The following is a 12,997-nucleotide window of genomic DNA, read 5'->3' as shown; positions in this document are numbered from 1 at the left end:
GGAAAGAAAGAATCTTACACTTAGAAGGTTTACCTTGGTCACCTGCCTTGAGCTGTAGGCTCTGGCTACTATAGAAGAATCTTTCATCTATTGCAAGCAGAATTCTTCTCTCTTTTGAAAATTTGTATTCATTTGCTCTCAGCTTGGTGAATGTGGCATGGTTAAATTTTATTATTACTTATTTTTAAGCAACACCTTTCCTTTGCTATGGGTTTCATTCTCATTTTTAGTTTTGCAGATCTGATTGTATTCAGTAAAAGAATAGCTTGAATGTACCTTTGTTTTGTCCATATTTAAAAGAAACTTACAATCTGTTAAGTCTGTCTTTGACTGTTCCAAGCTAAATGGAAGTAATTAACATTTTTTTATGGAGGAGAAACAAGAAAACTGTTTCTAGAACTATTCTATTAACTAGATCCTTACTGTCTGTTTCTGTGGAATACAGTGATTGATTTTCCTTTGGGTGACTCCGTTAAGGCATTCAACCTTTTCAAATAAAATTCAAGAACAGCTGAGGCAAATTCATCCGAGTATTTTTATATAGAATGTACCAGTAATATTTTTTTAATTTACTTCTTAATAAGAAGTTACAGTAATGAAAATATTTTCTGAATTTTGTATGAGCACATACGAAATTAAAGTTAAGTAGATAAATTCAAATGGAGGATATTTAATAATATTTCTATGAAATAAACTTTTTTTACCTTCCTCTTAAGGTTTTAATATTTTTATAAAGCTGAGTCATAGACACATTTGTTATGTAAATTGTATTTAATTTAGGAAAAGGAAAGCTGTCTTTGCATACAGCATTGAATTTATTTTCTTTTGAATAGTTACATAGTTTGCATGCAGGCTAGAATTTCACAGGAGACTAGAAAACACATGAAGCCCACTTATGGCTAGATACAAAGTGGGCTGTGTTTCCATCTGTCCAGTAAGTATTCTGAGCAGAAGTGTTGTATATAAAATACTGACATTTATGTAAGAGTCTTAACTTCTCTGAATATTGGTGACTGTCTCAGTGGTTTGTTCATCATGTGAACAACCATGAATTAAGTAACATCCTTTAAAAGAAAAAAAAAATAATCTGTTAAACAGATGAAAATATGCTGTGTTTGGTTGCTTATATGCTGTTAAACTGAGGAAAATAGGCTGTGTTGAGATACTTAGATACTTGATTTAAGTAGCAACATTTAATTAAAATAAAATAGTGGCCTTGTGCACATTTTTCCCCTTCAATGTGCACACATGCCAGTTCATACTTTATAAGCCTTTAATTCATATTCTAATAATGTCTGCACTGTGAACAGGACTTGAGATCTCAAAGAAGAAAAAAGGCTTTAGAGATTTCTCATCAATGGTATCAGTACAAGAGGCAGGCTGATGACCTAATGACATGGCTGGATGACATTGAGAAAAAGTTAGCCAGTCTACCAGACCACAGAGATGAGCAGAAGCTAAAGGTAATGTTGTTATGGAATGGCAATGGTAGATCTTTTGAGTAATAGTTTATCAATTTATCAGACAGCAAATGCAACAAATATTCCAATAGATATAGATATTATCAGTTTGTTCTTCATTTCTATATTAAAACAAAACCTAATTACCTCTGTTCAAACTGACATTTCTTTTTGTACTAAATCTTGTATTTGTTTTTTATACAGAATGTTATATAAATAATTTGAAACAATAAAATGTTTTGTCAATAATATGGAAAGTGTGTCATATATTAAGAAGCATCAAATGTTTTCTAGTAAAAATTTTAATTTTTTTTATGTATCTTTGTTCCAGATGAACAAATGACTTTCCGATATATGGATGACCTCTATCTCATGTTAGCACATTCATTTTCATCAGAACATATTCATGTGTCACTGTCAAACTCTATAGATTTATTTGCATACTGTCAAAGGTTTTCCTAGTTTATTTTGCATCGTCTTTCTTTGCTTCATTCTCTGTTGAGTTTCCTACAGAGTAAAATTGGAGTTAAGTAATATATTAAAGAACCAACTTATATATTTCTCATCTGTCCAAACACTATTTGTCTTGAATATGTTGACCCTTATTGAGAAAATAATTTCTCCAATTGCCCATCAAAGTGTGTTACCAAGAATCTGAAAATTGAAACTGTTGCCCTTTGATAACCAGTTTTCAGTGTGCACTAGCTGTGATACCTCTACAGCCAATCTCCAAGAAAGTTATTCAATTTCCGTTATTTTTTTGTTTGAATGTAAAATAAGACATGAAATAGTTGTAAATTTTACTTGTAACAATAAAATGGAAATGAAGTTTCTGACAGAAGTATTTTGCTAATTTTAAGTTGATTGATTTAGTTAGCTAACTGTCCTGGGCCCTGTATTGGTTTTGCTCACCAGGAGATTGATGGAGAATTGGAGAAGAAGAAGGAAGATCTGAATGCGGTGCACAGGCAAGCTGAACGCTTGTCTAAGGATGGGGCTGCAAAAGCAGTGGAGCCAACCCTGATACAGCTCAGCAAGCGCTGGCGAGATTTTGAGAGCAAATTTACTCAGTTTCGAAGACTCAACTATGCACAAATTGTGAGTTGTTACTGGCAAACCCGTATGTTTGCAACTGCTACTACTAACAGCATTCTACTAACAATGAGAGCTTCAGGGTCAACTCTTCAGACATTTACAAGAGAAACCCTATGGTCTGCAAGTAGGGGAATCTTTATACTCTAATAGTTCTCTATTATGGTCTTAAAATTACCTGTAAGTTAAATCAGCCAATTACAAAAAACTCAGCAATGAAAATATGTTTATTTCTGTTGCCTCATTATTTTTCCATAACGTTTTCCAGTTTAAAAACATCAGCTTGCCATGCATCTATTTTGTTCAGTGAATGTGTAAACCACAAGAACTGTGTTTTCCAAGCAACCCATCCCATGCCAATTTTTTTTTTTTTTTTTTTTTTTTTTGTCCATAATATGTGATAACCACTTTAGGAAGAGATTAAAAAAAAACTCTTACAATACTATACATACCTGGCTTCTTCTTCAAATGCTTTAATTCTCAAAAGCGTTTTTGCAAGAAAGTGTACTTTTAAATTTTCTGGAATGAAGCCATAATTTTATGAACTGACTTTCTATCTTCTGATTTTGAGTTCTTTAGTTGTATGTAAAATATAATTATTCTTACTGGTTTATACATGCTGCAGTAACTGGATGAATAAAAGGGACACTATTCCAGATTCATGATAAAAATCTGTATTGGGTGCTGCCCATTTAAAGGTTACCAGAGATTGCTTTTGCAGTTACAAGGCAGTTTTTCATTGCTATTCTGCTCATTGCCTCCTGGGCTTTTGATTTTGTATGAAGAGAGATAATATTTTCTCTCAAGGAAGTTGTTGCATTATGTGCTCTTCTGTAATCTTAAAAGTGCTAGTGGTAATGCACCTAGATTGCAGAGGGGGGTTACTGGCAGGATGATGAAAATTTAAATACATGAAGTGTTATTTCTAACTGATATATTGTTGACTGTAAAAAAAAAAACAAACTTTCAAAAATCAGCAATAATTGTGTATTTTAAACTTTTCTACCATTAAGTTACATAATGTATATATAAAAATAATAATTGGAATAGCTATTCAGTTAATGGAAACATGGAAACAATCAGAGAAACATTAACTTTGGTTTGTATGTTATTAAATCTTGTTCCATATTATTACTTTTTTCAGATTACTATGGTTTATATTAAACTTGATGAATGTAATCAGTTGCAAATTGTTTATATTGAAATGGAGCTAGAGCAGACTTCACTTTGTCTTGTAAATGAGTCTTTTTTTTATAATGAATATGTTTGTTTCTTTGATAAGCAAGTAAGAAATAAGGATGTGCATGCAATTTATATAAAAACATTCTGCTGTCAGTGTGCTTTCTCTGTCACCCACGACCTACCATGGAAGAGGATGAGTATATCCATTATAAAATTTTACTAGTAAATTAATAAAACAACATATTAGCATATATTTCTTTTAAATATGTAAGGCAGATACATCAGCACAAGTGCTTTTGAGTTGGTCAAAGGAATACAGTCATCAACTTTTTAAAGCCATGTAACAATTACATGTTTTTTTCTTTTGTTAAAATATGCAATTTATATATTTCTATCCTTCTAATGGTTAAATTTTAAAATATCCTCTAACATTTCATGCAGGAAGACTACTTGTTAGTATCTGGGAAATGAGGTCATTTATGTGTATACAGGATAATTACTGTATCTTTCTGATTTCTCATGAAAAAATCTTGCTCTGTTGACAATGACCAAGGTAATATTCATATGAAATATTTTAGTTTTACAGAAGCTACTAAAATTGGTGAGAGGCAGTATATTTTCCTAGCAAAGATCAGAGTGAGAACTGAGAGCTGCCTTACTACTGTTTTGGTTTTGCTGAATCTTGGTAATTTTTTATTTTTTTAATACTGCCTAAATACCTACCTCACAGGGATGTTGTGAGGATTAATTAATTGTTTGTGTGAGACCTTAAAATACAAAAGAAAAATTAAAATTCAATCTATTCACATGAACACATGCATATACCAGCAAAACTATCTTTCTCAGAGATTTTTCTATTTTAATCCACCAACAGAATAAAACCATATCCTAAAAATTAAAAAAGGAATTTATTTTTAAGGCAAAAGACATAGAGAACTGCTGCATTTTTATTTGTAATTGATAAAGTATTCAACACGTTTAACAATTGAAAGTTATTATGAATCAATGAGGATTTAGTTGTACTGTATATTTTGCAATTCATTATGATTCACTTAATAAATATAGCAAGACTGCATTGAAAAAGACCTTTAATTATGTGGCTTATGACAGATTTGCATTTCTTACTTTGTTGGACCTAATATATTTCTGATATCAAAGTGTGAATTTAGAATGATCATGCTCTCCTGGATTTTAATTCTCCCCAGTGTTTCTTGGGAAGAGCTGTCAGAAAGATATAGGAACCGTAACCATATAAAAATTGGTTCTCTCTAGCATGGTAGATTCTCATAAAATTGTGGTTGTCTCACAAATATATATACAGCAGCAAGCATCCAGCGACTGACTGATAAATATATATTGGTTTGTATTTATATAAAGGAGGGTTTTTTTGTCACTACCACTTTTGATCATTAGGTATGATGTAATAATATTACGTCAAACACTGCATGTTCTGTTTAATGACAATTTTGAGATATCATTCAATTTGGTAATAGTGGTCATCTCTTTAAGTGAAAATTGTCAGAGTAATTCTACAGGGAAAAAGGTGGGTTTCCTGCATTAATAGATTAAACATGGTACAAACATACATAAACACAACTGCACAGAACTAAAATGACACTGAGTGGGAAAAAGTTTTTGAAGCTCATGTTGTCTTGGAAGTTTATTCTCCCACCTGTTGTTTTTATTCGTATGTGTCAAACAATGGGCAAAAAATTGTGGATTTTGGTCAGGTAGATTGCTGATTCTTGTACTAAGAAAAGTTGAGTGTTCTACTTCATTTCTGCTAAAGAAATCCATTTGAAATCGGTAGTAACTGCAATTGTGAAATCCAAATAATTTATTAAAGAGTAGAATATTTTACCATCATGTTTTAAAATGCTGATTAACCAATAATCCCACTGAAATAAATGGAAAATTAAGATACTACTCTTCAAAAAAGAAGCCATTAAACTTTAATCCTAGAGCAGTATACAATTTTTTGCACATTAAAATTACATGGTTGTTTTTTAAAACATTTGTTTCACTAAAAATTAAAGAGATCAAGGGAAATTTACTTATAGATTACCTCTGAAGAATCTAAAATTATTCAGTATGAAGACAGGCTGAGAAAGTTGGGGCAGTTCAGCCTGGAGAAGAGAAGGCTGCATGGAGACATCATAGCAACATTCCAGTATCTGAAGGGGGACTATAGGGATGCTGTGGATGGACTCTTCATTAGGGACTGTAGTGATAGGACAAGGGGTAACAGGTTCAAACTTAAAACAGGGGAAGTTTAGATTGGATATAAAGAGGAAATTCTTTACTGTAAGGGTGGTGAGGCACTGGAATGGGTTGCCCAGGGAAGTTGTGAATGCTCCATTCCTGGCAGTGTTGAAGGCCAGTTGGACAGAGCCTTGGGTAACATGGTTTAGTGTGAGGTGTCCCTGACCATGGCAGGGGGTTTGGAACTGGATGATCTTAAGGTTCTTCCCAACCCTAACTATTCTATGATTCTATGATTCTATAAGCATTGGCAGTCTCACGGTATTTTCAGAAGTTATTAATCCCCTTTGCTATAGCCTAAACCTAAATCTTCCAGTTACTATTTTTCTGCAACAGTATATGCCAGTGTTCCAGGGTGACAAAATAGTTATCTGTTGCAGAGAAAAAGCTAGATTCAGATAGTTTAATTCAAATCAGGATCAAAATCAGTTATGGATATATTGATTACTTTTAATTATATAACCCTTAGTTAATGCCGGGTTTATGAATGTTTTTTCGCCATGATTTCATTTCAGCAGTCTTTGAGCATGTTTATGTCATGGCTCAGTTTAGATTTTATTGAGCTGACCAAATTTACTGTGTTTGTAGATTACTGAAGGTCTTTATCATGAGAAAACATTTTCTGCATGAGCACAGGTGCAGAGCCTACACTATAAATTACTATTTCATTTGTCCTATTACCATATTTTATCAAACTATCCAGCATTCTTTCTGCCATCACAGATGGCTTTTTTTTTTTTTTCTTTTCCTCTCTTGGCTGAACTATGCATTCTGTAAATAGTAAGCCAGAGTTTTCTTAGAATAAGGGGAATATTGTTCTTGAAACCTATTAACAACTGTCAAAATTATGTACCCATTGATATATATGCAAGGAAAGAAAATAGGCTTACTTAAGTCATTCCAGTATTTTAATTGGTGACACAAACACAAATTATGTTGAAATTTATGGTCAATTTACTACTGAAATATTTGGGCCTGGATTTTGGCCATTCTGGGAAAAAAAAATAAAATCGAATCGTATGATCAAATGATATACATCAGGAGAGGCTATCTTTTCTGTGCCAATTAGACTATGGATTGAGCAAGAATGAATAAGGAATATAGTTATACAAACCACGCATTTATTTCTGTAAGATAAATAATTTAGTTCATTAGTTATTTGTAACATGGATAAAATATCAGTACTCTCAATATTTACTATGAACTAAATATAATCTTTATTTTCCAAATAAAAATTATTATTCTGTGTAAGGTTCTGTAAAGTATTCAGAAATTCAAAATAATACCTGTCACCTAACTGGGTGATTACCTCAGGTGAGAGAGCATAATCAGCTTCTGGAACCAAGGACTGATCAAGTTTACATCTGAAATTCAAGTGTTCAAGTTCAGGCTTTTAGGGGCATCTTGCAGGCTTCAGTTTATATTTCCCTCTGGAGCTCTATTTAGTTTATTTATTTTTTTTTTTAACTGTTCAAATATGTTTATATATAAAGATATTTTCTAAAACTAGAAATAAAACATTCATTGAAATAAATTTCTCACAGTTAGATAAACACCAGACTTTGTGTCCTAATTACCTGTCTGCATCTAAGTAACATGGGTAGTTCAGTGGTAATGTGCCACCATTGTTTTTGATGATTGTTTTCCAGTTTCTACAAGCAGCAGCATTGACATGAAGTGGTTCTCTTATCATTGCTTGTAGTTCTTGGGGTAAATAATCAAGTAATGGTTACCAAGAAGAAGGGACAAACTAGTTTGTTATTATTCCTACAATGAGTAAGAGAGAGGAAGAACAAATGAGAGAAAAGACATTAGAAAGGTAAAATAGGAAAATACCTCCTGGACAAAAGAAAATAACCATACAGTGATGGCCTGTTTCACCCATGTGCTTTGGGTCTCTTTAGGGCACAACAGGTGATTCTGTCAGAACCTTTAACTTTTCTGGCATTGGCACTGGCAGCTTTTTGAACCAATAGGTTTACAGACCACTGGGCTTCTTTTACTGTGGTCTGGAAAAGGGGTGAGGATGAAGGAGAATCTTTGGGAAGAGAATAACAGTTGAATGGTTACACCCATTTTCTAGCATCCATCAACCTGGAAATTCTTATTAGGAAATGCATTACAAATAATTTGTTTATCAAATACTTCATTTTTAAGTCTAATTTAAGATAAGAAAGGTATGGGAAGTACACTGAAGATGGATATTGTCTTTGATACAGCTGAAGAAGAGCTAGTTTTATAGATGCATTTTAAAATGCACTTTATCTGTGTCTAAAATGCATACTGGCTTGTGGTAATTTAAGTGAAGACCATCTATAGCCTTTTTTATCAAAGTGGACCACTTTGCTGCAGTATTGTGAGTTCTTCTAAAGCATATTTGTCTTCTCTCATATTTCCTTATTAATTCTGTACAGTATTCACTATCATCACTGCAAAGCTATATAAATTTAGTAGAGTGAAGTTAAAGAATCTTGTCTTGTAGATGACTGAACTTTACAGAAAAAGTTTTTCTCTGCCATTTTTTGTTTTCTGTAATAAACTTTAGTGAAATGATCTAAATTACGTTCTATGGTTTAAGAGTAAAACTTGGTATCTTCACCTCTTCATATAAGAATGAAAACTCTTGCTGCAACTCAGACTAAGGCTGGTTTAGGATTCTATCTTTAAATTATAGGAAGTGGTTTTAAGAATGTAGTCTTAGCCACAAAGCAGGCTCTTCTTACTGTTCTCTGTAGGATTGAGATGGAAATGAGACCAGCAGCCTTTGCTTAAAGAATCATGAGTGACATAGCACATTTTCTTTGGACAAAACTAAGCATTATATTAAGATAGTATTGTCTTCCTTATAATTGCCTAGCTATTTGGGAACAAGATAGCTAATTACCATCCTATTTTCTCTGATTTAGTATTCAATAATTTATTAACATAATAATTTACATTGTGAGGAATTTGGTTTCAAAATTACATGACTGTAATATGGAAGTAAATAATAAGGGAAAAGACCTGCTGCAAGAGTGATCAGGAGCTAAGTGGCAGTGTCTTTTTACGAGATATTATCTTTTGCCTTCAATTCCAGTTATCAACATCACTTGTGGGATTTTTTGTTTGTTTTGGTTTTTGGGTGGTTGAGGTTTTTTTTTGGCTTCGTGTGAGTGCATCTGAGTATAATCAGAAAGGTGCAGAAGGAAGTAAATCTGTACATGTACAGTGTGAATGCTGAATATCTATATGTGCATATTTAATTAGTTTTAAAAACTGCTGGATTGACATCAATCTCACATTATTTAACAAAAAAAAAATACAACCCCAAAAACCTGTGTCTTGGAGTAATAAAATCAGCCTATGTGACACAATCTGTTATTATTCTGTATGATTTCATCTCTATAAATGTAGATTAAAGATGGAAAATAATTAGGTAATGCTTTTTAAAATCTCTGGAAGGTGTCAGTGTTTAAGGTTTAGGACCTTGTTCTTTGAAGTTGCTAGCTTTCAACACTAATGTGATACTTTAATGGTATTTTTAGATTATTTTTTAAATTATCTCAGCAAACAGCTATCATAGTTTGCTAATGTCCTGGGTTCAGCAGTAGCAGTCATTTTTCTCCTTTGTGGTAGCTGGTGCAGTGCTGTGTTTTGACTTCCAGCCTGGGAACAGTGCTGGTGATACTGATGTTTTCCGGTTGTTGCTAAGTGATGTTTACCCTGACCAAGGACTTTGTGAGGCTCATGCTCTGCCAGGGAGGAGGGGAAGCCGTGAGGAAGCAGAGACAGGGCGCCTTACCCAGGCTAGCCAGGGAGGTATTCCATACCACAGCACGTCATGCCCGGGGTGGGGGGTAACTGGGGGTTACCCAGAAGAGCACGGGCTTCTGGGTCGGACTCGTTTCTTGGCCAGTGGTATTCTCTTCCCTTGTTATTTTCTCTTATCATTGTTGTCATTGGTAGTAGCGGTGGTGATTTGTGTTGTACATTGGTTGCTGGACTGTTCTTGTCTCAACCCATGGGAGCTGCACTCTTTCGATCCTCCTCCCCGTTTCTCCGGAAGCAGGGAAGGGGAGAGCCCCGGTGGGAGGGGGGGAAGCTTCGATTGCTCTCAGCCTGGCACCAGTCACTGGGAGTGAGTGAACAAGCTTTCTAGCTAGGGTTTAAACCACGACAGCTAAATATCTGCAAAGTTAGCATGTCAACTATTTCAAAATGGGTTAGTCAATCTAGACATCAATAGACTGTATTCTAACATATCTGTGCTTTATTTCACATTAATTGGCTCCTTGGTGATCAGTCAGTTTAGATATACATATTATTATTCAAGACAGAGTTAAAGCTACATGCATAAGTGCTGTCTAAGATTAGGGCACTTCTGTGGTCCTAATAAATCAGCCATTGCACTGACCAAAGACTATTCGTCGGAAGACTGCCTTCTGGAATATCATGTAGAAGCTTGTTCTGCCATTATACATACTGTTTGTTCTCTATAGCTGTCCAAGAAACACAATTTTGGAATTGTATTTGGAGTAAAATATTTGAAATTCTTTCAATTCTTCAGAGTATTTCCTGCTGTGCAGGCAGATTTGAGTATATAATGTTGGTTTAGCAGAATGAATAGACTGTCACAATTGGACCACATGATTACAAGGATCTAGAATTGTGTAGAAGAGTTCAATATTCTAAAATGTCAACTTGATACTTCCTTAAGTATGACATGCTCTTTATACTGTCTGTACGTATTTTTTCAGCAGTCAAAAATATTACAGGATGAATACAAGAAATGGTTAACAAATATATGGATCGTCATGTCCTATAGTTAGCATATAAAAACTTTAAACTACATTTTGCCTCATGGAAGGTAATACGTTTAAACCAATTTCAAAACTGTTTTCCAGGTAAACCCTTATAAAATTCTAAATATCATTTTAAAAGATCTGTTGAAAACCAGCCTAGAATGCAGATTTTGCAATGCCATCTGACTTTTTTTTCATTCGAAAACGTAATGTGAGCACCTAACTATTTGCTTATTTATTGATTTCTCATACTGAGAATGGCTATGTCTTTTGACTCATTGGTAGTTAAAGACTTACCTTCCCTGCAAACTGCTAATGACTGTACATAGCCTAAGCTATTGTTAAGTGGTTTTGAGATATAGTCTTTAATGTTTCTAATACTTCTTTTTATATTGTTATGAATATCTGTTTAAAGTCACATGACAGGGACATAGAAATTTCCTTTCACTTGGCAATTCTGAATTACTGCAATTATTAAGATTGAGATATGCCATATTTATCAGATGTAATTAACATATATATACAATTTATGTAAAACAAGAGACACTCTCTAAATCCCAGTAGTTCCAATTACTCAGTTATACCATAATGCAATTATATTTTTCTTCAGGAAATGGTGACATTTCAGCTATGGCATAAGATACACAGCTCTCTTTTGTTTTATTTTCTGAAAGAGATAACTTACACACAGTGCAGCATATGTGAGTCTTGTATTCCAGTTTCATCATAGTTGGATTTTTTTTTCCCTTTGGTCAACAAGTGGACACCAATGAAGTTGTCAGGGTTAAAAGTTATGAACGGAATTGCTAAAATTTCCAATTATTTGGGGTAGTTAGTCTTTAATTTAGATGAATGCCAGCAGGTCTTCAGCAAGGAGCAGTGGGTAAGTTTTTATAATGAGCTGCAGCTAAATTCAATATGCAGCAGTGCCTCAGCCTGAGGAGAATCCATATCTGGAGGCAATTGTCTGGGCCAGAATAAAACACAAGCACTGTTAAGCTACTGAAAAGGTGATTGCCAAAACTATTCATTTTACTAATTTACACTGGAGTGTAATTGACATCTTGGAGGGTTCTAAAGGCATGAGGATTGGCTGCAGCACCAAAATGCTTTATCGTAGTTTTTAAACTAAATATTTACCTCCTGGGAAAAAAAAAAAAAACAACAAAAAAACCCCCACAAAAACAGCACACCCACAAAGTTAAAATTATGTGTAACTGACGTAATGACTAATTACTCTGGGTTTAATGTTAAAATTAATTTAATTGTTACAGCTTTTTTTTTTCCTCCTCATCTATTTGTAAAAGTAACACATTCAATGAAAAAAAAAATACTGTGGGTAGAATAAGTAGTCTTCCAAGTCTTTGAGACAAGTAACCACAAGTATCACAAGCAACCACAGGTATCTATCCAATCCACCACACAGAGCTCATTAGAGTGTAGCATGACAATCTGAGGTTTTGGGAGATGTCCATAATTTAAGCCTAAAATTCGGGGGACTAACCTTTTCTTATGGAGAAAACCTTTGCATTTCAATCAAGTTCTGAAGGTCGAAAAAAATGACAATGGAATTAAGTTCACCCTGGTTAAGGCCTGTTGATTGGTAGTTTTCAAAAGCAAAGCCTGCAATTTTTTTATTGCTGTTCCTAGCATGTAAAATTTATTGAAATGTTTTCTAATTCATGCTATTATTGGAATAGTTTCATATTAACTGACTTTATTTTGATTTATATATAGGTAGAATAGATTCATTTTATCATAGAATAAAAACTGTTATTGCAGAGTTTCTTACCCAATAAGGTATGTTTTAGCAGTGAAGTATTGTGAAGTCCGTAAACATTTCTCAGGCACAGAACAGTGCTGAAAATAGTCGTGTATTTTTAAAGTTTCAATTTTTATATAAGTCACTGATGAAGTCAGATACAGGCATAAAAATACATGTTTTAAGTATTGCAACGTGCAGGCTTTTGTCATACATGAGTAGAAAAATCACATGCACGAGAAAATATTTATACCTTTATTTGATAATGTTAATAAAGATATTATTTTAAATATATTTTAATGCTGCCAAGTGTCTTTTAAGGCCTTGCCTTTATGGAATTATGTAAGCACTCCATATTAATCCTATAGTGTGGATTTAGGTCTTTCTGTCCTTGAAAGACATGCTTCTTTTCATAATGATAGGTAAATTTTTTTGTGATTGAATAAGTCTATGCAATA

The 12,997-nt window shown here is 33.5% G+C and overlaps 1 protein-coding gene across 15 annotated transcripts in view; it reads left to right on the top strand.

Annotated features, from left to right (window-relative positions):
• DMD (dystrophin) overlaps positions 1–12,997 on the top strand; it is a 1,205,254-nt gene that overhangs the window by 582,375 nt on the left and 609,882 nt on the right. For 14 of the 15 annotated variants that reach the window (XM_061453343.1, XM_061453346.1, XM_061453344.1 and 11 more), the window contains 2 exons: positions 1,311–1,463; positions 2,376–2,558. In XM_061453343.1, coding sequence (XP_061309327.1) covers positions 1,311–1,463; positions 2,376–2,558 — 336 coding nt within the window. The remainder of the gene's footprint in view (positions 1–1,310; positions 1,464–2,375; positions 2,559–12,997) is intronic. The other variant, XM_061453349.1, reaches the window with a different exon arrangement.

The sequence above is a fragment of the Pezoporus flaviventris genome, unplaced genomic scaffold (genome assembly GCF_033815535.1).
Source record: "Pezoporus flaviventris isolate CSIRO_AGI_PZ_B2104156 unplaced genomic scaffold, CSIRO_AGI_Pfla_v1 ptg000015l, whole genome shotgun sequence".
Lineage (NCBI taxonomy): Eukaryota > Metazoa > Chordata > Aves > Psittaciformes > Psittacidae > Pezoporus > Pezoporus flaviventris.
Note: the sequence above shows the minus strand (reverse complement) of the source record. Positions and strands in the feature narration are given on the sequence as shown.